The sequence below is a fragment of the Apis cerana genome, linkage group LG5 (assembly GCF_029169275.1).
Source record: "Apis cerana isolate GH-2021 linkage group LG5, AcerK_1.0, whole genome shotgun sequence".
In the NCBI taxonomy this organism is placed as follows: domain Eukaryota; kingdom Metazoa; phylum Arthropoda; class Insecta; order Hymenoptera; family Apidae; genus Apis; species Apis cerana.
In genome coordinates this window covers 9,840,703-9,867,377 of record NC_083856.1, presented here as the reverse complement: position 1 = coordinate 9,867,377, position 26,675 = coordinate 9,840,703, and the positions used below count along the sequence as shown (strand labels likewise).

Here is a 26,675-nt window from a genome sequence, read left to right as displayed (position 1 = left end):
CATTTATGGCACTCTGAAGATGGCGCTGAATTCAATATTTTTACCCTATCTCTGTCTTTCTCTCATCATTTGTTTTCCTTGTTTATATTAATTCTTGACGAGTAAAGAAAAAATATGAGACGTCAATTAAATACATTTTCATCGTTTCTTCTTCATAATTATAATGTGTCTTAATATAAAGAATATAGATATTATATTCTCGGTTTTATAATCTAATTCGTTAAAACGAGAATTTTGCAAAACATAGTATACTTTGATACATGACGCGAGTGTTTTGACGCGAGGCACGACTCGGCGACAGCGCAGCAGTGGAATTTCAACAAACGAAAACCTTTACAATAGAGGGAATAAAAAAGAATTTTGAATCATTTTATTAGAAAACAATACTATCGAAAATTCGTTACTTATCGAATCTATTCTCTCACTATATGTAATCTTATAAAATATTTTTAACGCATATATTTAACTATAAGTTAATTATTCAAATATTAACTATTATTTAATACGAGGTAACAGGAACTTAATATGACATAATTTTAGTGAAAGATTATAAAGAAAATATTATATTATAAATATTTTTATAAATAAATAAAAATAATAATAATTATAATATGTATTAAGGCTCTTAATTGGAAAATCGCGGGAAACTACAAAGTCATATAATGCCATCTATGTTTATGAATTTCATTCAATTCTCAATACGGTAGGCTGCCTATGAGCTACAAGATTTCCTTCGATGGCGGCGTTGTTGCTGTGTGTGAACCCCTACAGAGCTGGCTACGGGGCAGTCAAATGTCTCGTAAAGGAACTCCCTCCGCTTGCAAGTCAAAACAAATCCCGCGAATCTTTCGTAATCGACGAGGTTTGTGTTCGGTTCGCGGTTGGGCGCACGGAGAGGTTGGCATTGTGGGTGGATCGGTAGGTTACAACCAATTAAATTTGCTACCCGCTTCACCGGATGAGGACAAAAGAGAGGAAACAAATAAAAAAGAAAAACAGATAACGAGGAGTGACGACGAGAGTGTACAGTATCACGAAAGAGAGTGGATTGAAAATAACCAAGTGACGAACAGTGTTACAGGCGAATCGAACGTTGACGTGATCGGTAAAGCTGCCGATGTCGAGACTGTAGCTGATATTGAGAAATGGTTAAAAACGCGGACGGAATCCGTGTCGAGCATGGACCTCGACGCGATCAAATCTGGAGTCGAGGAGGGCGTCGACCGATACCTGGGCGAGGAACTCCAGCACGCTTTTCTGGAAAAGGACCCTGACGGATTATCAATCGACATCGATTTGTCTGACAAGAAACTCAATTTAGGTTATGATCCTTTACTTCATGAGCTCCAAAATGAGAAGTTACTCGATGAAAAAGATAGCTTTATACTACCAGAATTTCAATTGGATCATTTAGATCCTTTGGCGTTATCTCCCGATGACATGATGGTTGCCGGTGAAATTTTACCGTCAACGAGTGCTCAACCTACTTTAAGTGTCCCTAATAGGGATGACGAAGAAATATGTACAGAGACTGAACAAACTTCGCTTATGAAGAAAGTTATGATCCCAGATAATCAGGAATTGCGGAATAAATCTACACAAGTTGTTGTAGATGATTTTCATAATATAAATAACGTAAATAAAGAAATTGAATTGCAAAAAAATAATAGTTTGTGTAATGATACTACGAATCTCTATGTGCAAGATCTCAATTCAGAAAATACTATACATGAATTGACAGATACAAAACTGGTTGATGGTGATTCTGAAAATGCTATAATTGAACAATTAAAAACAAAAGCTAAGGTAAAACTAGAACCACGTATTATTAAGAAACGTAAAAAAATATCGGAAACAATAGAAAAGAAATTAGACAATGAAATAAAAATATCTGGAGAAGATGCTGTAGATACTGAAGATAGCACAATGGCTGTTGTAGCTATATCAACAGATAAAATTTCAAATATGACACAAATTGTTATAAATACAGGTACTGAAGAACAGATTTATCAAGGAAAAACTTCTGAACTTATAGAAGCTACAGGAAATTTTCCAAAATTACCAAAAATTGAAACATCAACTGTGTGGAATGGAACAATGGAACATAGTACAGAAAATCCTAGTAATCAACATGAAATGGTGATATCTAATGCTTTAGAAGAATTAGGTATTACAGATGATAATCTACAACCAGTATCTGTAAACGAAAATGGAAAAATATGGCTTTGTCCACGTGATGATTGCAATAGACAATTTAGTAAACTTTATGCTCTAAAAGGCCATTTACTAGCACACTATGGTGTAAGACCTTTCAAGGTATATAAATTGTGCATATCTTTAATTCACAAATCTTTACAATTTTTGTTTATTTTTACTTTCTTCTAATTTCTCAAATAAAGATTTAATTAAATAAAGATAATATATTTATTTATGTTTGTTTTTTTTTCAGTGTGATTTTGAAGGATGTGCTTGGGCATTTTATTCGGAATTCAAACTCAAAAGACATAAAGAAACACATTTGAAACGTAAAGATTATGTTTGCGAGGTAGAAGGTTGTAATCGTCGATTTACTACAATTTATAATTTATGGAGTCATGCAAAATTGCATAGTCGCCCAAATAGAATATTATGTCAAGTACCAGACTGCCAAGAAAAGTTTCAGACAAAAAGAGCCTTGGAACTACATATGAAGACTCATGATCAAAGTCATGCTCCATATATTTGTAAACATGAAGGATGTGGCAAAAGGTATTATAGTAGTAATGCTTTGACATCGCATCAAAGATGCCATAGTTATAAAGAAGTAGATGTAAAATGCTCGTGGCCAGGTTGTGGTAAAGTATTTGATAAGCCTTGTAGGCTAAAAGCACACATACGTTCGCATACTGGCTGTAAACCCTATCTTTGTACATTTCAAGGTTGCCAATGGGCATTTTCTTCCTCTAGTAAATTAAAAAGACATCAAAAGAAACACACTAATGAACGGAAATTTATATGTGATGTTCCTTCATGTGGGAAAGCATTTATGAGATCAGAACATCTTAAAGAACATAGATTAACGCATAAAGAAGGAAGATATTTTCAATGTTGTATATGTAATGCGAAATTTTCTGCGAAAAGTAGTTTGTATGTTCATATAAAGAAGCATCAAGTTAAAGAAGAAATAGAGACAAATACACACGATAACATCAGTAGTCAAAAACGGAGCAAAGTGAAAGATATACAATGTTCCAGAGTAAATCCGGTTGTGAAATCAAAAAGAAAGTCAATAGATCTGAATATAAATGTAGCTTGCCTGAATACATCTATAATAAAAGAAAAAACTGAATATAATAACACAGTAATTCAGGATAGTAATGAAAATCAAATTAAAAACGATACAGTGCCTCCACGAGATCAATCTAAGACTTTATATCATTGCCCAGTTGAATCTTGTACACGTTCGTATTCTACGAAAGCTACGCTTAGAGCACATATGTTAAAGATACATGGTACTCGTGTTGAAGAGTGCGATAAAACAACTGGTAAAATGTCTGGAGATTCTGTGTGTAATATTGATTACATTTTATACACTGCTCCTTCGGTATCAAAACCTACAGAACAAATGATAATGGTAGCACCTTATGATGCTGTTATTTTCAGTACTTCATCGAAAACAGATCGTTCTCTTCCTGAACCAGAACCACCACCTCTTAATAATATAGTAAAAACATCAGAATCTTCTTCAAATATTACTACACATAAACAATTATCTAATCAACATATGAAAAAAGATCAAGGATCTGCACGAACTGATTTAACTTTTTCCGACGTGTGGAAATTAAAAGCAAACGGTGCTGTGTTAGATTCGGTTGTCGGATCATCCGATGTTGTAGTAGGTACGAGTGATTTAGAAGAAGGTTTATTGCTCACAGAGGAATTGCCTTCAATGTATTATCAAGATGATGTAGTAGGAACAGAGTATCAGGTACTATTACTTGATTCAGTACCATCTGAAAATACTATAAATCTGCGAGAACTTGAATAATAAGTGAGTGTATTTTGAAAATTGGTGAAATAAGCTGATCATTGTTATCTTTTAATGTAGGATAAGTTTTAATATGGTCTGTGATCAAAGGCTTGCTTAGCCTTACATTCATTTATACTACAGTCCATAATTGCTTCAAATCGTTATTTTATTAATAAATTGTTGCTATTTTTCCAAAAAGTTTATTCATTGTTCTTCTATTGTATATAAAATTCCTAAAACCTTGTGTATATAAATATGTATAATAAAATTCGTTTACTAGAATTAAGATATTAAATATACATATTGTAGGATGTGAGTAGTTTATACGCTATACATTTCATACATTGAGAATTTTTACTAATTGTATAATAATATAATTCAATAATCTCAATTTAAAATTAAAATATGCTGAGATGTAAATGAAAAATTAAAATGTTTTTATAAGATTGGTATACAATAATTAAAAAATGTTGATAAAATACAAACTTCATCAAACTAAACTAAATGCGTGTATGTGTGCGTGTATTAAAAATATGTTTAATACATTATTTTCTTTATAATAAATTTTTATATTACTACAATTCTATCTACAATTTTTGTAACTAACAATTAAATTATTTACCGTAATATATATGATTTATTTGTTTAAATTCAATTTATATCAACTTAAAGTTTATTTAAAAATAATTTGAGGAATATTATTCTGTAATAATATAATTATAAATACAATTATATAAATCATAAATACACAAACGTACATTTTTATGTTTTACAATTTCGTATATATATTTATTGTCGAAGTCTTATTAAATATTTATTAAAGAATGTAAGAAAATCACTTTCATTTTCCTTTACGCTATTTTGTAATTAAAAAAATATATAAGGAAATTACAATTTTTAAATATATAATTGTAAAATACAAATAATACGTTTTAAAATTATATAAAAAAAAAAATTGCCTATTATCACTTTTATTTTAAACAATATCGATATTTTTTTCTCTTTTAGACATCTGTGTTTCTAAATATGATCTTCCTAATTTTTTGTCAATTTTCAAATACAATCTATTCTTTATCATATCTAAGAAACACATTAAAGAATGCAATATGGTTATTAAGATAGCTTCACCTATACACACCAATGAAGCTTGAATAGGTTTTTTCCAGTCAAGAATTTTATAGATATAATGGTAACCATTCTTGTCTACTCCACCAACCAAATAATATATTACTGAAAATATAATGTACAAAATAACTAAAATTAAACACCACCAAAAGTTCCTTAATCTAAACGGAATGCTCGTGATACAAAAATCTATTATCATTAAAATACTGTTACATATGTGTAACATAATATTTAAAGGATCCAAATAATGAATTGTAGGATCATATATACTACTCCAATAAGTAATCGTAATTACAATCGCTGTATTAGTAGTTATAACATAAAGGAACAAATAAACTCTGTCCATCGATCCTAGCATCAACGTAGAAGGATCGAAGCCCGATACCTTTTGTAGATTCCATCTTCTCAATACGAGAAAACCGCCAAGTAAAGCTTGAGTGAATCCTAATACTAAATCCCAGTTGGTCATATAAATTGGCCATTTATCGTACGCTAACATAGGTTTGTAACTACCAAATTCGAAAATTGAACATATGACAATACAAGCCCAGGCCATAAAAATTAACCAACGATATAATAGATACCAGGTGGCTACATATTTCTGACATTTTGGTTCGGACAAAACTCGTGGATGTAATGGTTGATTTTTCTTAAAAAACCACTTTTTTGCTCCTTCTTGACACCAGATTTTATTCACCATCGTCCGACGACCTATAAATAAATAATTTTTATTATTAAAATATAATAAAAATAATATCATAACTTACTATGCAACAAATTACTTTCTTATTATTATTTTCTTATTAATTATTCTCTGCAACTATTACTTTAACTTTCGAAAGAATACTGAGCGAAATACGTATTAGAAATTATGAAATGTTAAAAATTGCATTATATCCTTCACTATTTATGTAATCAAATATAATGATCAAGATAATTAGATTTCTGTTATTTCCATTTTTTTAATTACGGCTATTTGATATCTAATATGATATCTAATTAGATATCATATTTTACTATATATGTGTAATCGTTTCGGTCGATTTTCATTTGTTGATTTTAATTCAGTTAAATTTGCCGCTCAAATCCTGATTCAAAATGATCATATAAATGTTTTAAATTATTGACATATAATTTATATAAAATTATATATTATTTATTTATATATTATAAATTTTCATATAAAATATAAAAAAATAAAAAAAATTGTTATCATTTTTGAATTATTCAATAATAGATATTATATTGTAAAGAAAGATATGACAATTGTGTAGTTTTTTCGGAAATCGATCATATATTAAAAAATACTTACATGATGAAAATTGTATGAATAAAAGTAAAAATCGTTTTAAAATCAAGAGATTTCTGTATAATATTGATACCATATTTCACGAGTTACGAATTTTTTTAAAAATCAAATATGTAAAATAATACATATCACTTGTTGTAGAAATGAAAACATAACCTCTTCATATAGAGAATCATTGCAGCCATACTGGTTTCAAACGATTTAATTTTAAAATAGCGCTTATTTGAATATTGTTATTTTCAAACTTATATAAAACATAAAATTTTTAATAATAATTAATGACAGTATTAAAATTTAATTTTTATAAAATGAAGATAATAAATAAAAATGCAATATTTATGAAATTGTAATCATTTTCTGTATATATATATATATATATCTTATATTAAATAAAGTATTTATATCACAATTTAAGTTTAAAAATTTATGTTAAGTAATATCGAATTTTTGATAAGATAAGTATTGGAGATAAATAATATTTCAATTTTTTAATTTTTTTACCTAAATTTATCTTACAATACATTTGAAAATTATCAGTAATTTTAGCGGTAAATGCAATATTCTATTCTTACACAAACTAATAACATTTTAAATTATAAGAAATTATATGTATGTACTCTGAATTTATGTTAAAAAAAAATAATGTTTTAGAAATTATATAATTTTTAATTATTCATATAATCAATATAATATGTTTAAAAATACAACTATTACGATATGCATTAAATAACAGTTTGACAAAAACAAATGATAAAAAAAGTCACGCTATTTATTCGAAGAATTGAAGTGACTGAGGTGGAACAACCGTGTAAAATCTTTAATCACATTGTCCAGACACCGGCGCAGATGGAAGCTACTTTGAACTAATTAACCCTGTTAACCCAAGGCGCTGAGGTTCGCACAGACACCGCTGTAAACTTACGTAGCACGCATATATACTCTACATAGATAGCACGGTTAATTGGCCAATACAATTTTCTCTTAATTTACTACAATTTTCTATTATTACTACTATAATCATATGAATACAGGTCGATTTCGTTACAAACAATTGAATTAATTAATCCTTAAAACTTTCTATAAAACAATTATTTATATAACATAAGATTAATAATGATGTAGAAAAAGGAATTTTTGAATTGGAATATTGAAATTAGATTAATAGATTGATAATAGAATTCAAAAATTGATAGCGCGTATATATATAGAATAAATTTTAAATGAATATTGATAATGAATATATGAATTGATAAATTTAAATTAATACATAATGTTGTTTTCAAGAAAAAACTTTTTGTAATAAACATTACAAAAGAACTATTGTACGAAAATTTGAAATTTAAATTAAATATGAAAAATTAAATATTAAGTAAAAATATTTAATTGAAAAATTTATTATCAATATTTTTAGTTATTTATTTAACAATGTAGTATTTAGATAGATAGAAGTGAGAATATATTAAAGAAAAATACTGATTTCTGAGTTAAGAATGAAGTGAAAACTGTTTTAATATCAATTGACTAGAGTTTGATATATTGATAGTGACGTCAGTCACAATACTTCGTTGTCAATACGATACTCTATAAAATTTATTATGCACATTAAAGATTTATACTTTTAGATTTACATTATATCTTTAATTATCAAATTTAAAAAATTAAGAATTTATATTAAATTATAATAATTTTGTTCATATATAAAAAAAAATAAAAATAAAAAAGAAGAAAATTTTGCTTTAAAATGAAAAGCAAGAAGAAAAACATAAACGAACCAAATTGTTGACAAACGAAGAAGAAGATAGACTTAAGGCGTTGAAAGCTGCGATCAATGTATTTTTCGATCCCGTTCGATCCTCGATCAGCATAAGTATACGATCTGCCTGTACGATAGCACGCCTGACCTGTCACTGACCAGTCTCCTAGTCAGTCTGTTCAAAACCCTATACCATGAGAAATCAATCAAATCCGTACGTTACCCTTTCCCTTCCTCCATCCTTTCCTAACCATGTATTTAAACCGCCCCTGAACAACTGAGCTTCACTACACACGGAACGTGTAGTATTTCTTTTCGTCTAATCATCATGGTTGATAGCTACTTTTAGGGTGTCTTTAGAATAAAGTCCTTCCTACTTTATCTCTTTCTCTCATTAAATATTGAATAATTTATAGTTAATAATATAATTAATAATATAATTAATAACTTTTTTTGATTTATTCCATTTATAAAAATTAAAAAAATAAGAATATTTCTCTTATTTCTGCATATTTGGAAACTAAAGCCATGTATATGTAGAGAACAAAGTTGTTTGAAATAGTTCTTGATAAAATATTTCAAAATAATTGCAATCGATTAGGATCTTAGAAATCTATAGATTTATCTTTTATTATATAAATTTAAACGATTAAAATCAAAGTTATGATTCATAAAATCAATAAATGTTTAAAACATAATAATGTAAATTTACTAGAAGTCAGCGCACGTATTATTCTTCCGAATCATTTATGAAATGTAGTTCATTCTACAAACCAAGAAACAAAGAAGATTCTTTGAAGGCACACCAAAGAACATGTAATAAAGTATAAACTAAAGAGGCACAGTAAAACACGCTCTTCTTCTATGTTTTACACAAAACAAAAGGTATGTGGTTTTTGTATTGCGATTTCGCACATAAAAGTTAGTTATGTCAAAGCTATAAAATAACTGTACAATAAGCAGATGAATATGACTTGCAATAAATTTTGAATAATAATATTCTTCAATTCCGTTTTACTGAGTCTCTTTGTTTTAAAAATTCTTTCCATACTTCTGCAAATATTATATAATATCAAATGAAAAATAATATGTATATATATATTATATATATAATATATATATATATATGTACACAACACACTATTGAGGAATACAACCATAAACTTTCACAAGAACTTCAACTAACTTCAACTAGATCTTTCAAAAATCAAAAAAAAAAATCTTCTTTGACACTTTTTTTGTGACACTGATTGAGAAGCATGTATCGCTAGCACGTATTACACCCGGCATGAAATTCGACTATTCAGTAATGAAGATAAAACCTGAGTCCTACAAGCGGTGCAACGTAAGAAGAAAAGAGAAAACGGAAGTGAAGGAAAGAACGAGGATAAATATTCGCACCGCATAGCGTGAAGGTTGGCGAAAACTGCAGATGTTCTTTGATTCTGCCATCGATGCAGGAAGTCTTCTCCTCGTGGCCCTCTATTTCCTCGCACTCGGGAGGCATTTGAGTCCCGGTCTCCTGTTCAACGTACCGCTTAGCCCGTGACTGCCCGGCAACCGGCTCCGCGTGCTTTAAATCAATATCAATCGCTATACACCAGCTGTTGCCCCCGTATTTTACGGCACTGTATGAACACCTTTTCGACACGTTCTGATAATAATTGCTAGTGAATTTTCTCCCTTTCGTGAACGACTTTTGTTGGTATGAATTAATGCTGGATATATCATTACTTAGTGTCTTAGATTCATTTTTATAAAAAAATATTGGTATTGAAGATATATAATCTATAATCTAATATATAATCTGATTTTTTGAATTTTTCAATATAATTTTTTTTATATATTATATTCTCTAATTGAAATTAAATAATTAAGCATTAAATTTATAAATTTGAATTGAAGAGATCTAAGAGATTGAATAATTTGGAATATGAAATTAATATAATAATAATTTGGATTTTAAAAAATTCTTCGCCCATTTTAATTTTTTATATATGAGTACTAAATTAACCTAAAAGCTTAATCTAATGTGTCCAATATTTCTTTCTTTGTTTAAAGTTTTTTTAATTTTTTTAATGAAATCTTTTTATGATAATTGATCTGTGAACAAGAGAAATATATAAAATATGTAAATAATTCATCATTCAATTAAAATACAAAACATTATAGAGATTAAAAAAATATAAATTTTATAAAAAATAACTGGACAATTAATTACAATACAAATATATATTGAAATATTATATAGATTTATTTCTCTACTCTAAATCAATCATTCTTGATTTCAATATGATAATTTTTAATGTTTAATTGAAATGTTACATATGATAGAAAAAAATAAAATTAAAAAAATTTATATATATATATTATAGATTTAGCACTTCATTGAGAAATGTTGTTTGAGAAAAATTGAGAAAAAGCTTTAAATTTTACAATTTTCATTCAAGAAGTACGAGTAGTACGAATCGGGCTAATCGATCAGTAGCGATCATAGTAACGGAGTGCGTAGTTCGTTAACTTGAACCGAAGAAAGACTACTATATACTTCAAATTATATAATTATATACTTCAATAGATTATTTCAATTTAATAGATTGTTTTTCAATAATTATAAAGTGAATCAGATATATCAGAAACTGAAATTTAGTTTCCTTTTCATTTATTATTGATCGCAAAAAAATTTTCAACTTAATTTGTTATAAAAATAATTCAGAATTTTGTATAATATATGCAATTATTAAAATAAAACTTTGACTTGAAGAAAAAGCTGAAAAAAAAAGTTCAATTAAACACAACTGAATAATATTATTTTTTACATATTGGTTTTGCTTAGATTATGATTAATTATTATGATTAATTATTATGATTTTTTAGATAAAAATCTGAAAAAAAAATTCTTCGATGTTTGAAATAAGTCTCTTATGTAAGTCTTTTCTCAACCAGTAAAAACGCATACTTTTTATGCATCATTTTTTTCTTTTTTTATATAATAGTTACAATGATACTTATTCAAAATTATATTTATGTTCACAATTTTTCTAAAAATGTATTTATTTATAATTTAGTATATATATGTATATATGTATATATGTTAAAATAAATTATTAATGGATGTATTGATTATTTAATTTAATTTGTTTTTATTTAAAATCAAAATTTTTTGTGTATATTTCGTATGCAAGTTTAATTACATTATGAAGATTTCGTTCTTATTACATTTATTGATTACATCCATTAAAATTGAATTCTTATTGAATTGTTAAAAATTCTATTTTGAAAAACGATTTATTTTGTAATTGAAATATCAAAATTATAATTATATATATTTCAATTTCTAAAAAATTCATTTTTTAAATTGAAATTTACAAAATAAGAATTTTTTTACAATATATTTAATTATATTCAACATAACATTATAAATATCTGTTTTTTTAATATTGATAAAAATTTAAAGTCTAATATGTAAATAAAATTAAAATAAGATTAAACTAAATTAAATATATAAGAAAATTGAATAAGAATATACATAGTTTATTATTATTATTATTTATGAATTATATAAATATATATTAATAGTTAAGAATTATAAATAACTTAGCGAAATAAGCGCGCCAAAAAAGGATTATGTTTTTATTATCTTCGTGATTCCTTTGTCTCAAAGGGCCGATGTCGATCACTGCTTATATATATAGTCAGTGCTGTTGCATTTACCACGTGTGACCAGTATCTTTTTCCATACTTGTGCTATTGTATTCGCTTGTAGTTTAAATCTTCTTACATGTATAAGTATCTATATAATTTAAATTGTTCACAATTTTATATTTTTTTTAATTTTAAATATATGATATCTTCCTAATGGATATGATTTTTTCATTATTCAGAAAAATTATAAAATTAAAATTTTATTGCATTTGTTGCATTATAAAAGAAAAATATATAAAAAATAATATAAAAAAAGGAAACTTATTCTTTATAGTTTTTTGGTTTAAAAAATTTGTAACTTTTTCTATATTTTAGATTTTGTTTACAACTAATATTTAAAAATATTAAGATATCATTCTTATAGGAAAAAGAATTGAACGGTCAAGGTCTTACACAAATATAATCGTTGTGTAATTTGTTTTGACGTTTATGACGACGAGGGATATGGAATTAGGGCTGTAATGGGTTTCTCGAGGTCAAATCGGTTTTTCGATTTCGAAGGATTATAAACCGAACAGTATTTCGAAGAATATGGTTAAGTTTATAACAAATTATGATAATTATCATATTATAAACATTTAGATAATTAAAATAAAGTTGAAACAAAAAAATTAAAACAAAATGAAGTAAACAATTATAATAAAAGAATATGATCATATAAATGATCAAGTGAAAGTCTCTTATTTTAACCGTTCAGGATAATCTTCCACAAAAAAAAGATTGTCCTGAAGTTGAAACGCGATTGGTCGGTTAGAATCACCAGACTTTCCAACACATGCGCAATCTTCTAACACTTAAATATTCTATCTTTTCAAATAAATTTATCTTTTAAATTAAATAAATCTTTTAAATTAAACATTCTTACCATGAAATGCACGTAATAAAGTATTGAATAGTGAGCAATAATAATACAGCAATTTTATTGATTACAAATACAATATATGGTATCTAATCTTTTAAAACTTGTTAATACATAGTTTTGATTTTAACTTAAATGTTAGTAAATCGGTTACTATATAGAACAATTTAATATATATGTTTTCGGTTTTATATAACTTTATAATAATATAAAGGTATATAGCCAAATTATCTTTATTTTTTCTTCAAATATATTAATGATGTTTTTGTTCAAATTTTACATCAAAGATGCAAATATTTTATCTTGTTTCACATAATCAATATAATTTCAAAATTAAAAATTTTGATGAATTTTAAAAAATAAAAAGGATCTTCTAAATGTTAAAAAAATGTAATTTCTTTATACCTCTATGTTTTTTCTATAGTTATACAGGTCTCCGGTTACCCACCATACTACGTACGTCTCGTAAGTGGTTTACGCGTATCATCAGTTACCACGAGTAAGACGTTTTATTCGATTAATATTGTGTTCAAGAATTCACAGATATTTCTTCAAACGTAAAGATATTTTCTTATTTATAACTGCAAAATTTATAAATATAACATCTATTACTATTATACTTATTATTATATCATTGTTTTAACCTAAAATTAATCTACTATTAACTTTATAGTTTTTTAAAAGATATTAAATATTATATGAATTATATACAGGGTATTTATAAAAATATGAAATACTTTTTAAGGGTGAATTCTAAAGATCAAAAATGATAAAAAATACTTATACGTGTTTCCGATAAGGATTGATTAACAAGCATTTTAAATTTATATTAGATAAAGTGAGACGACGGAAAAGCGAGAATGTTTAGCTGGATATACAGCAATACCGTATTGCAATATCGCTTGTGTAGCGAAGCCCTTCACTAAAAGTAAATACACTGATATTCTTTTATATATAAATAACTATTTCTGAATTTTAATTTAATATATAATATATGTTCATAATATATAATTGTTTATGTAACAAAAACTTATTTCGAATAAGTTTTAGTAAATTTTAGAATATTGAATATTGAACAGAATATATATATTATTTTATTTAAATCTATAGATAAATTGTTGTACAAACATTTTATCTAAATCCAACTGAATCATTGTATGACACACAATTTATTTTTTTTCTATTTATGACACTCAATTTACCGAAGTCCATAAGAATAAATTAAAACAGACTTCCATAGGATTTTAAATTAGAAAAATTGAATATGTTTTTGTACACATAATTTGCTTATTCTTATGTGTACAAAAAAGTTATTAATTTGAATTCAATGCATTACATGCATATCAATTGAAAAACTTTTGTCTTTATCTCGTTTGAACTCAATGTTTTTTATGTTTTCTATATGTATTTTTTATATATGAGATTACTAAAAAAAATAATAATCGAACTTCAATATTTATATTTTATCTAAAAAAATCGTAAATATTGGACTTTTCTTTTTCATTTATTATTGCATACTAGCAATATTTTTATTCACTATTTTAATTTCTTTCAATAAAATTATTATAAAATATAATTGATTATTATTTATTATCATATAATTTAATTTTATATGAAGATTATTTAATTAAAATTTTATTTTAAAAAATGTATTTAAATATGTATTATTTCATCAAATTCTGAATTTGATTCCACGATACGACAATGTATTATTGAAATAATGTTACTGTTAATGAACAATTGAATGCTGATGTATGAACATTAAAAAAAAAGATTAAATAGAAAAAAAATGAGATAATATCCTAAATTAAATCTTATATTTGTATGTATTAAATACAAGAATACGAAAGCCTAAATTCATTTTATCTATTCATATATGGTATGAATTCGTTAGTATTTGCTTCGTATATCAGAAATAAAAATGTAAAAAAAAAATTAATGAATTTACAATATTCATTCAAAACAATGCAAATTGTAATATGTACATATTTTTTATGGATATATAATATTAATATATATTTATTAATAATATTAATATTTATTTGTATTATTAATATGTGATATCCAAATCCACTATATTAATATTATTATATATATTATTATATTATAAAAATAATATAATAATATATATTATTTTATTTTATATTATTATTTTATATTATAATATATTATTTTATAAAAATAAGAAATATTGAATGCAAGTAAAATAAAGATAAAGATTGTCAATGATTTTATTACTTTATGTTTAATAATTAATAATAAATAAAAATTCAAATTGATTTATTAATATTATCATTAATATTTCAGATTTTTTTTATACATATGAAAATAATTAAAAACTATACATATAAAAAACATTCAACTTTTCTCTAATTTTTATAGAAGTGTATTTTAATTTATTTCTATGAAATTCAATAAACAGCTAAGGTTAAATGAAATATTTATCTATGATTTTAAATGAAATATTGTATAATAATTATACAAATAGTATGAATATTAATGAATATTATTATAAAATTTATTATAATTTATTTGAGATAAGTTTTTAAATAATAAGTTATATAAATTTCAACTTATATAATTAAATTAAAAATGATTTTTTTTTAAATAATATAAAAATATTGCATTATATTATACAATATTTATATACATTGTATATTACATTGTATATTGAAATTTAGAAGTAATCATTTGTGTATAAAAAAATATAAGTGTATTTACTTTTATTACTTTTATTGAGGGGCCCCACTACACAAGCGACATTGCAATACGATACTGCCACACAACTGAGTGTTCTCACTCTTCCACCGTCTCACTCTATCTAATATAAATTTAAAATATAATTCATTAACTCTTATCAAATATATGTGTTTAAAACATTAATATTTTTCAATCATTTTAATATCTAGAATCCATTCTAGATATTCATATTTTCATGAACATCCTATATGAAGAACAATTGAATGAAGCTTTTCACTTATGAATAAAAAAGAATAATATCGAAAATAAAATATAAATAAAATATATCGCTCGATAAATATCGATTATCGTAATTGAGCAGAAATAAGTCGAACAGCAATGGTCGATAAAAAAGATCTCTCATAGCAAATCGATACACATGCGCAAATAAGTATTTAGAGGTACAGCCATGATCCAAACCGAGAGCTTCTATTTTATAAATACACAGACACCACGCGAAGAAACAACACAATGAAAGATCGAGTTTCGTGGTTCGTCGGTTTACGAGACGGCGTGCCCTTCGTGTACCAAAAATAATCGAGACATCTTGCCGCTTTCTTGAGCTTCAAAAAGGTTTCGCGACACAAACGTGCGGTCACCGATTCAGATCTACCAAGTTCAGAAAACGGAATGAAATGATGTGTTGGGGTTTACGATAGCTTTTTTGCGGTTAAACTGGGGTGTAATGTGAATCTTGATCTTCAAAAGAATGGAACGGATATTCGATAACCGTTTGATTATTCTTGCAATTTGTCTTCTGCTATGCACCGACTGCTTGGCTAAAGATTCGTACATGTGAGTAATATTAATATTTTGATTATTAATATTTAACAGTCTTTTTATATTGAAAGTAATTTTCATTTTAAATAAAAATATAAACAAAAAAATATATATATATAATAAGCTATAAAAATAAAAAATCATTAAGTTTATGTATGATTTTTTATCATATTTGCACGTTATGTATATTACATATTATATATCGAAATTGATAGTACTTCGATACTGTAATCGATTTTGTAATGATATTCATTTCTAATCAATTAAAAAAATATTGATTTCGATTAAATTGTTTCGATTAAATATCGATATAAATTTGAAAATATTTTTAAAAAATATTAGAATAGAAATTAAGAAATACATTTTATCATTTCACAGAGTCACACGATGGGCAGAAATTTTGGGTGCCGAGTTATGGGAATTAGCAGAAAAGGTGGCACGACCTGAAGAACTATTAAATGTAAGTTCAATTATCATTTATAGCTAAATGTACATAAGTTCACGCGATCGCGTGTCCTTCCTTTCTTATGCCTGCCATTAATATATCGGCTGATTCGTATAATTTTTGTTACGCCTCCATATATTATTATTGTCATTTAACATAGATAATAAGCACCAGAAAAAGATAAAGAAAAAAAAAACACCGAGGAAAAGTGAGTACAAAAGATAAATAAGTAAATAAAAAAAAAATTAGATAAACAAAAGAAATTGAAGATATTCTAAAACAGTAAAGATGGAATATGACGTATCGACCTATGATAAATTATCAAAATTGCTCGGATAACTTCCTTATTTTCATTAATCATCATTGAATGGTAATTTATTAATGAAACAGCTTGTTATCAATTCACCTTAACTCAGATGACCTCTAGAAATTAAGTGAAATTAAATGAAGTTAAATGTAATCTGCACACAGAAAGTGTAGCGGAGCTTTCATGCACAATTTTCAGATGCCGCCTGTGATGCATTTGACCAACTACATTTGTCATATTATATTTTTTAAACAACACAAAATACAAAAATATATTTTTAAATAAATATTTTTAAGTATTTATATATATATATATATAGAATGTAGTATTTTTGAGATACAAGAATTTTTTCTAAAATAAGAAAGTTATTAATTTTTAATATTAAATATTTATTCAAAAATTATATTTTATACGTAATTCCATAATAGTAAGTAAAAATTAATTCTATAATGTGAAAGATATTATTAAAAATATAGTAAATAGAAAAGATAATCCATGATGATCTTACATTGCTACTACATAGCAATTCATTATTCATGAAAGTAAGTTGATATATGTAATAAGTACAACAAACTATTACGCTTATTAACATCCAAAATGGAGCATCATATGTATGCATATTTCAGGAATATGCCTATGAGGCAAATTTGTTAAAATAGAAAAAAATTTGATTTACATCGTTTAACAATAGATTTTGTCCTTGTAATAGAAACAATATAAGAACACAGCTACTATTAAAAAGCAAGATAGAAACTTGAAGGGTTACAGTTGACATTCATACTATTGTGCTTCAACGATATTTATTGTTTAAAAATGATATCGATTGTAGAATAATACTTAAATTTATAGATTTTATCTCAATTTTTTATCTTTATAGAGAATATTATTTAGTATTTGTTTTTTAATATTTAATTGTAATTATTTATATGAAAATCCATGCAATCACAAAAATCCATGCTTATACTATTTATTATATACGATATTGCGTAATACCGTATTAACGTTATGGAAACATTATTTTTACTTTTAAATTTCTTCTTCTTTTTCTCCCGGATATTTTGTCTCGGTATAGAAAAACTAAATTATTGATTCCTAATGTTTTGTCCAAAAGAATAATATAACAAGACATACAAATAACAATTTCAGTGTAAGAAATTAATAGTAACATGGCGATGAGAGAGAAAAAGCGGTAGAATTCAGGTTGCAAAGAAGACAAGGTGTAACTAGTCCCGAATGAATTGCAGAAATACAAAGCCATGAACACGCGAGTGGAAAATAAATCTGGAGAGAAACTGGTAAATATAATCAGCGAGAACGTTGGCAGGATGCTCCGGAGAAAGATGGATGCGGTGACTTGTATCCGGATGGCAGCTGAGGAATATGCTGAAAATTGGGAAAACGATGAAGAGGGAAATTTCACCTATGTGTCTGGAAAGTACAGTCAAGTGATGAACACGAATCGAACACGACCGAGAATTCCGAAAAATATGAAGAAAAACATCGATGCGTACAGGTTCATAAGAAATAACGTTTAATCGCTAAAAATTAACTTAATTGTAAAATTAATTAATACTACACAATATAGATATTACAATATTGTGCATAAAAAATTATTTTTCAAATTATTATTCATTCGAGACACATTGAAAAAACAATTTATAAAACTATCTTAAAAAAATCTAAGTTTATATAATTAAACGTGAATCATCTAATTGATTATTATGAGATAAACGATAATTATACACAATTATTCTATGTAGTAATTTATTTTATATAGTATATTCTAATTAATGATAATGGATGCAATTAGATTGAAAAACTTAAAAAGGCTACATTGATTTGTAGACGAATGGTCAAGCCACGAATTTGCATTTGTCATTTGAAATGTAGAAATCGAATTAACTTTAAATAAGCAAGCTTCTATCTATGCATTCAAAAATACATTCAAATGATCTTATCCTCTCGTTTATCTATCGACAAAAGTAATTCGTTTTTCATTAAAAAAAAACATAAAAATGTAATTATTAAAAATATTTACAGAAAAATGGAGCTAACATCTGATTCGCATTTCTACAATATACCAGTAAATACAAGCTTTTCATCGGTGCATATACCTACAAATGTGTACGATATGTCACCGCCTGTGGTTAACGACATTAAGAAAACTGAGATTCTCGACAATATCTTCCGACAAAACTACGAGTCAGATCCAGCTTTGTCTTGGCAATATTTCGGCTCTGTCACAGGAATGTTGAGACAGTATCCTGCCATGGAGTGGAAAACGAATCCTACACTGGAGATTAGCGCGGACAAAGCAGAAGACGAAGACAAAAACGAAGACAAAGATAAAAATGAAGATGAAGAGGAAGACGAAAAGGAAGAGGCTGACATTTATGATTGCAGAGTACGCAGCTGGTTCATTGAAGCAGCAACTTGTAGCAAAGATATGGTAATCTTGATGGATACTAGTGGTAGTATGACAGGCATGGGAAAAACTATTGGTAAATAAAATTATTAATTTTTAATCATTTAAATCATTAATTTATTATAATATATTAGTATATATATGTACTATTATAGTATAGTTATTATATAATAAAATAAATTAAAAAAGAATATTTTCTAATTATAAAATATTATACATACATATTATACGCACATATTATACATACATAATTAAAAATTTATATTTAAATTTATATGATGTAGAAATTCTCAGAATTTAAAATTTATTCAGATTGTATACAATGTATACAATGTAGGTATAATTTATACAATTTAAATAATCTATTGCGAAGTTATATAAATATATATAATCGTCTAATTGATACATACAATTTGTGTATATATCAATGAAACAATAAAAAACTACAAAAACTACTTTGTGTAAAAACTACAATTGTGAGATTATTGCGCATTTAAAAAATATAATGTATTATCTAAATTGTATCGCGCAATCTTATAATCAGAATAATTAAATCAAAAAATATTCTCTAATTAATTAATTGCTGTTTCTAATTGTCTTTATTCTTATATACAATGTTCAAAATATTTATCTCTTCTCTCTATAAATATTTTTTCAGCAAGAACAACAGTAAGCGTAATATTGGATACACTTTCAAATAATGATTTTGTGACTGTATTAAGCTATGCAAACGAGACCTACGATGTGGTGCCATGTTTTAAGGATATGCTAATTCAAGCCACTCCGGAAAACGTGGACACTTTCAAGAAAGCTCTAATTGATGTTAAAACGGAAGGACTCGCTAATCTAACAGAAGCGTTCACCAAAGCTTTCAGCCTTCTAAACACCTATAGAGAAACACGAGGATGTGGGGCTGATACATCATGTAATCAATTAATAATGCTCGTCACGGATGGTGTTCCTGGAAATTTAACAGAAGTAAACCAATAGTTTCTTGTAACATATATTTTTATATTATTCAACAAAATCACTAATTATACTTTTTAATTTTATGCAAGAAATAGTTGTATTTAAAAATATGATTAATATGATATATTAAAAAAAATTTCCTATACAATATAATAAAATTATTCCATATAATACAATTATTTTTCTTTTACATTTTATTTTACATTCATATAAATATTATTATTCATAGTTTTGAAAAAAATCTAATTATTTATTATTATATCATATTATTTAATTTTTTACATATTATTAATCTACTTTGAAAACAGATACATTTGACCATATATCATGAATGTATAAAAAAATTATACTAACATTATATTAACATTAGAATTAAGAAGATTCAAGCAATTTTTACCAAAGAAAAGATTGCAGTTTTCAGTTTTATTCTCTACAAATAACTCTTCAATGTTATGAAATCATATCATCTTCATCACCAATGAGTATCAGCTATCTCTGTCTTTCTGCTTTTCTATCTTTCTTTCTTTTTCATTGCTTTCATCTTTCTCAGTCCTTTTCTTTCCATTATCTCTTCTCTCCTTCTTGGTTTTATTTGATCTTCTACATTCGCTTCTCTTTCTTACTCCATATTGATTCATATTAACTCTCTTTAGAGTTGTGCTTCCTCTTCTTTCCTGTTCTTTCTCTTCTTTCATTTACAAAACGAATCAATAATAATAAATAGTACATATCATAACGTTAAATTTTATTTTCGTGATTATTTATATTTTTTTTATTAAATATTAAAATAAATTCTATTTTTTTTTTATTAAAATGAAATAAAGAAAATCTTTTAAGTTCTATGAATTTTGTTTAGGTATTTAAGACATGGAATTGGCGCGAAAATGATACTCACATACCTGTACGAGTATTCACATATCTCTTGGGGAAAGAAGTTACCAAAGTTCGTGAAATTCAGTGGATGGCCTGTTTAAATCGCGGTTACTACACACACGTTCATACATTAGAAGAGGTTCGAGAACAAGTGTTAAAATATATACCTGTAGTCGCACGGCCTATGGTTCTTCAAGAAGTAGTGCATCCTATTGTTTGGACGCATGCTTATGCAGATATCACGGTAAGATAATTGTTTAAATTAGAGTTATTTTATTTGAGTTTAAAATCTCTATAATTGAGATAATGATTACACGCATATAATCATTTCATTCATATTTAATTCATCATTAAAATTATACGATTATTAAAAAATACATAGAAAATTTTAGGTGATTGAGAAAAATAAAACATTTGATAATTTTAATTGTTAAAAATGCACTTATATACTTTCTAAAAGTATCTATGGCACTGTTCTCTATTTGAGTTTTTCACTTTGTACAAACTATCCTCAATTCTGTAAAAGTTCTGATTCGCCTTCCATTAGAATCCAGCACTCGCCACTTGGCTGTGGCTGGTGATGCAACACGAGGAACAACAAAAACGACTTCAAAAACATCTGAAAGGAAAACGATTGGGTGTGCAAATAAATGAGGACGATTTCTACATACAACAGGTTCAAGCAACAATCACGCCTGTAGCTTTAAAGCTGCCTTATCGTGCTCGATGCGCTCTTTCCCCTGCCATATACTTAAACAAATAGTGCCGTTAGATATCTAAGTTTAGGCGAATCCTGCAAATAATTTATCAATAGCCACTTAATTTTATTCATATTTAACTGTTTTTTTTTGTTGTTTTTTTTTTTTGAAAGTTTTTAAATTATTGAAAGAAGTGATTTTTATTGACCTATCATTTTGCATATAATTATAATTTTATCATAGTTATAGTCTTTTTTGCATGCAAAAATGAATGTAGATCAGTAATAAGATTTATAGATGTAAAAAATTAGGCAAAAGCAAACAAGACTGCACTTTCGTTTATTTAAAATTGATTCTTTAAATTTTATAATAAAATATCGAGTATTATCATTCTTTCGTTATAAAAATATGATTTTTAACACTCATTGAATCTGTTAAATAACATGAAACAAGTAGGATATAATATCGAGATCAAATAAATTAATTTAAGATGCGCTCGTTATGTGAATTCGCACATGTAAATAATTAATTTGTACATTTAACAGCTCGACAAGGACGAGGATGTTCGACAGGATGCATCCCTATTAAACACGACAGCTTGGCAGGAGTACAGGCTCCTTACATCTGTCGGTACACCGGTATTCGACCGTAAAGGGAATCGCAACAATCGGACAAGAATGGCGAATTTATTAGGTGTGGCTGGCACGGATGTACCAATTGACGACATCCGAAAGCTTACATTGCCATACAAGTTAGGCGTGAATGGATACGCTTTCATCGTGTCCAACAACGGATACGTGATTCTGCATCCAGATTTGAGGCCTGTTTTCAAAGGCAAATTGAAGCTCAATTACAACAGCATCGATCTAACAGAGGTGGAGATCTTGGATGATGGCCGAGGTCCTAGGTACTACACAGAAACCTAAATAGAATTTCTCTAATTTTTCCTTTCGCATAAATGATATGATAATGATATTTTTCATGATAACGTTTGCCATTGATAAATCCCCAAAGTATGGCGGTTCGTGAAAGAGTATATCGATAGATCACACAGACGTTTAAGAAGAACATTTTTATTAAAATTGAGCGCAGAAACCCCGGACCAGAAGTACTGGAGCTTCGAAGCGCGTTGGTGGATCACAAAAGCGGCAGTTTGAAAAGTGTACCCGTGAAATTGCATTACGACAATAATCGTCGGGTGATCCTCGAAAAACGCGATTATTATTACGCACCTCTTCCTGGAACGCCTTTTGGCCTTGCGGTCGCTATGTCGTCATCGAACTATGGCAAAACTTGGATCAAGGTAATCCTTTCCACGTATACACACGCATTGCTAGAAGTTTACGGAAGCCCAGAGTTTCTCGGCTAGTTCCAGTGATCCCGATGCCACAAGCTCGATCTCGCGTTCTCGAGATTGTAGAACGTATAAACTTTGAGATTTAGAGCAAGCTTAGATGGTAAACACTGTCTGCAAGTGTTTCTTAATAGAACACGTGAAATTCCTTTCGATAGCTTTAAAGTCGAAGATCACTGTGTTTAAACGGCTTTAAATTGAACAGTAAAAGTAGTAACTTTTTTAAAGAAAGTATCATGCCTTAACATTTTAACAATTAAACATTGCTTACGATGTACGCTCTTCAAGGTTGGAGACGAGATACGGAGAAACCAGAACATGAACGTGAATATCTCTGAATTCTTCGTGGGTAACAATTGGCGAGTGCATCCCAGTTGGGTGTATTGTCGCTATCATTATTTAGAGGGACACGAATTCGACAACCCTGAGGAGGAACTGAGACACTTTTTGAACTTATTAAATAAGCCTGGTTGGAAATGGTCGGAGCAATACGAAGCTTATCAGATAGACGTAAACGAAACTAATTACGTTCCTAATTGTGGTAGACAAACATTGTCGCACGATGATTATTATTGTAATAAAGAATTGATGCAACTGTTGGTTTTTGATGCAAAAGCAACGAACGCTAGTTTCAATAACGATTTCGTATTGGATGATGCTCGAACGCGAAATTTAACGCACATTTATGGAGTTTTCTTGAGATTTGTCGCCACTCAAAGTGGTTTAACTAGATGGCATTATTTAGATACAAACAAATTACCCGAGGATAACGACGGCATCGTTTTCGGTGATCTTCATAGAAAAGCTGTGAACGAACCTTGGTATAAAGCTGCTATTTTTCAAAATACATTGGATCCTAACAGCATATCTTTGTCAGGTGCTCGAAAAGGATATCGTTTAATCAAATTATTCATTTATTTTTTTTGATATATAAATTTTTATTCTTAAGTAATTTTGAATAATTTCAGTTCCCTGGGAGGCAGGGCCGGATGCGACAGTGACAGTTTCAATTGGATTATTCCCAAAGGACGGCGGCAAAAAAGCGGCAGCTGCAGTAATCGGCTTTCAAATGCCAATGACAAATCTTCATGATAAATTTATCGAGCTAACCTCCAAGTCAAACAATTCGACCTTGATGAACTGTGCCCATATATGGATAGATTGTTATTTGCTCGATCAGAACGGCTTCGTGGTGATATCAGAGGCGCACAACAACACCGGTCAGTTTATGGGAACGCAAGAAGGTGCGGTGATGAGCTCCATGGTTGGCCAGGGTCTCTATAATCCTATTGAAATTTATGATTATCAAGCATGGTGCGAGGAAGTGGTAAGTATTTGAACGTGCGGGAATTATTCAATTAAACTAAATTCAAAACCGTATAGAAAATAATTTTTCCGTGTCATCATCAGCGTCAAAAGAATCGCACTGAACTTCCATTTACACAAATTAGCCTTTCAACTTGCTATTCAGTTTCATGTAAATACATCTTTTGATTCCGCTTTTTCCATCTAAGGGCAACGGATCCTGTATCCAAGATCTCTGCTATTTATTACTTTCCTTCGCTCTCTTATACTTTTCACCGAGAAAAATCTTGTTAAAAGCTTTATACGTATCTCGAAAAGCATTGGAGTGTAAAAAGTAAAGTTGCAAAAAATGCTCGAGAAACAAGTGAAACAAAAAAATCGAAAAGTTCTCGAAAGTTAGAGGAAACCTGTTTCGTTCTCTGGTGACATATTTCTAATTCGCGCGAACTTCCACCGAAGAAAAAGTTCTATCGCCTGCCGTTTATAACTCGCCGTTTCGCAAACGGAACTCAATCCTCGCCGAAACACCATTCCATGAGAATAAAATCCGTAGCGCATCGAGGCTGCGGCTAACACTCTGACGGACCCGCTGATATACATCTGGAAACTGTTGCTCTGGATTCTGCTGCGTTTGACGTGGTTCACGACCCAGTTCGTGAACTTGCCAATCAGCTATGCCAAAGTTCATTTCGACGAAGATGCTCCGGACCCGCCACCCCCGCCTCGACCTTACCTCTATCATTATCCTTGCGACCAGAAAAGGATACTTTATATGATGAACACCACTATTGCTAGCCAAGGGATCACAAATCATTCGGATTACTGTTCAAGGCCGTTCTATGCTCGTAGGGTCAGTGGTCTTTCATTTTAATCTCAAATATATTTCAACATCTTGGATCTAATTTTATCTAAATCGCGAACAAATTTCCATTTGTTCGTTATTATTGTTTTAAAGTATCAAAAGAAAAAAAAATTGTTAAAAAATTGTAAAAATATTAAATGGAAAATAAATGATTTTCAGGTACCGCACACAAATTTGTTATTGGTGGTGGTTGATAGTATGTATCCGACCTGTTACAAGAGGTTAGAGGTGACACCGGTGAACATTTCGCCTCTCGAGTATACGAATGGCACAGAAAGCGCGCCTTGTCATAAAATTCCACTAAATGATCTTAAAAGAAGGCGTCTAGAGGGCTGTTTCACCGAGCATCCTTTGGAATATGAGATCGAGGACTGCGGAGGGGCATCAGGAGTGACTGTATCCTTGTTATTATTCTCCACTGCAATTGCCAGAATTTTATATACATTTGTATAATTGCGCAAAGAAAAAAATTGCTCATTCAATTATCCTTTTAATACTTATCACGATATAAATTGAATGAATATTTATGATATGAATATTTATGTAAATTATGTATAATTATTTTATAATATAATAATAGTGTCGATATTGCGTTGAATTCTATAGCTTATAATAAAATTAAAAATAAAAACATTATTAAAGAATAAAATTATATAAATGATAAGATTTCTAACAGGAATAATAATTGTAATTTCTATTTATTTAGATTAAATGTAATATAATTAGCATAAGTATTTTTTTTTAAGCCAAAGCCTTGTTCCTTTTTGTGGAGCAGAGACATTCAAGAACAAATCGATCGATCGTAGAGAGAAGGAAAAAGAACATAAAACCTGGCGAAATATCCTCCCATCCATGCGAGATACAATTTTCTAGTGGCGTCGCGAGGTCTGTTGATAGGATGAGAGGCGCTTGCCCCAGAAAATTTAAGCAGCGATATCATATCGTTTAAAATGTTTCGTTCCTTCATATTCTCCGTTATTCGATTCTTAATTTTCCATCAAAATATTCCTATTTACTATAAAATAACTAATCAAACACGAATATATTAAAATTTAATTATTTAACAACTTCTGTTTTATAATTTTCAGTTAAACAAAATTAAAAAGAAAAAACATCCCTTTCCTCTTGGATAATATCCTTGACAGGTATTTCTCTTTC

General features: G+C 27.9%; 3 protein-coding genes across 4 annotated transcripts; 2 read left to right on the top strand and 1 right to left on the bottom strand.

Moving 5' to 3' along the window:
• The first annotated feature begins 32 nt into the window (after positions 1–32).
• LOC107994334 (zinc finger protein 184) lies at positions 33–4,207 on the top strand. The gene is made up of 2 exons (XM_017051182.3): positions 33–2,316; positions 2,450–4,207. The coding sequence occupies exons 1-2, from the start codon at positions 715–717 to the stop codon at positions 4,025–4,027; spliced, it is 3,180 nt and encodes a 1,059-aa protein (XP_016906671.2). The 5' UTR covers positions 33–714; the 3' UTR covers positions 4,028–4,207.
• A 457-nt stretch (positions 4,208–4,664) lies between these two features.
• Positions 4,665–9,957, bottom strand: LOC107994344 (uncharacterized). Its single transcript, XM_062075085.1, has 3 exons — positions 9,598–9,957; positions 5,520–5,845; positions 4,665–5,239 (listed from the first exon to the last, which is right to left on the bottom strand). Exons 1-3 carry the CDS (start codon positions 9,701–9,703, stop codon positions 5,237–5,239), a joined length of 435 nt encoding a protein of 144 aa, XP_061931069.1. The 5' UTR covers positions 9,704–9,957; the 3' UTR covers positions 4,665–5,236.
• A 5,873-nt stretch (positions 9,958–15,830) lies between these two features.
• Positions 15,831–26,245, top strand: LOC107994332 (voltage-dependent calcium channel subunit alpha-2/delta-3). Of its 2 annotated transcripts, XM_017051175.2 has the most exons (13): positions 15,831–16,294; positions 16,658–16,739; positions 18,276–18,544; positions 19,072–19,532; positions 20,115–20,434; positions 21,282–21,542; positions 21,846–21,974; positions 22,542–22,903; positions 23,089–23,299; positions 23,639–24,227; positions 24,319–24,677; positions 25,209–25,505; positions 25,677–26,245. In XM_017051175.2, the coding sequence occupies exons 1-13, from the start codon at positions 16,209–16,211 to the stop codon at positions 25,968–25,970; spliced, it is 3,720 nt and encodes a 1,239-aa protein (XP_016906664.1). In that variant the 5' UTR covers positions 15,831–16,208; the 3' UTR covers positions 25,971–26,245. The 2 variants fall into 2 exon arrangements, with proteins under 2 accessions (XP_016906664.1, XP_016906665.1); XM_017051176.2 differs by lacking the exon at positions 21,846–21,974.
• Positions 26,246–26,675: the final 430 nt, after the last annotated feature.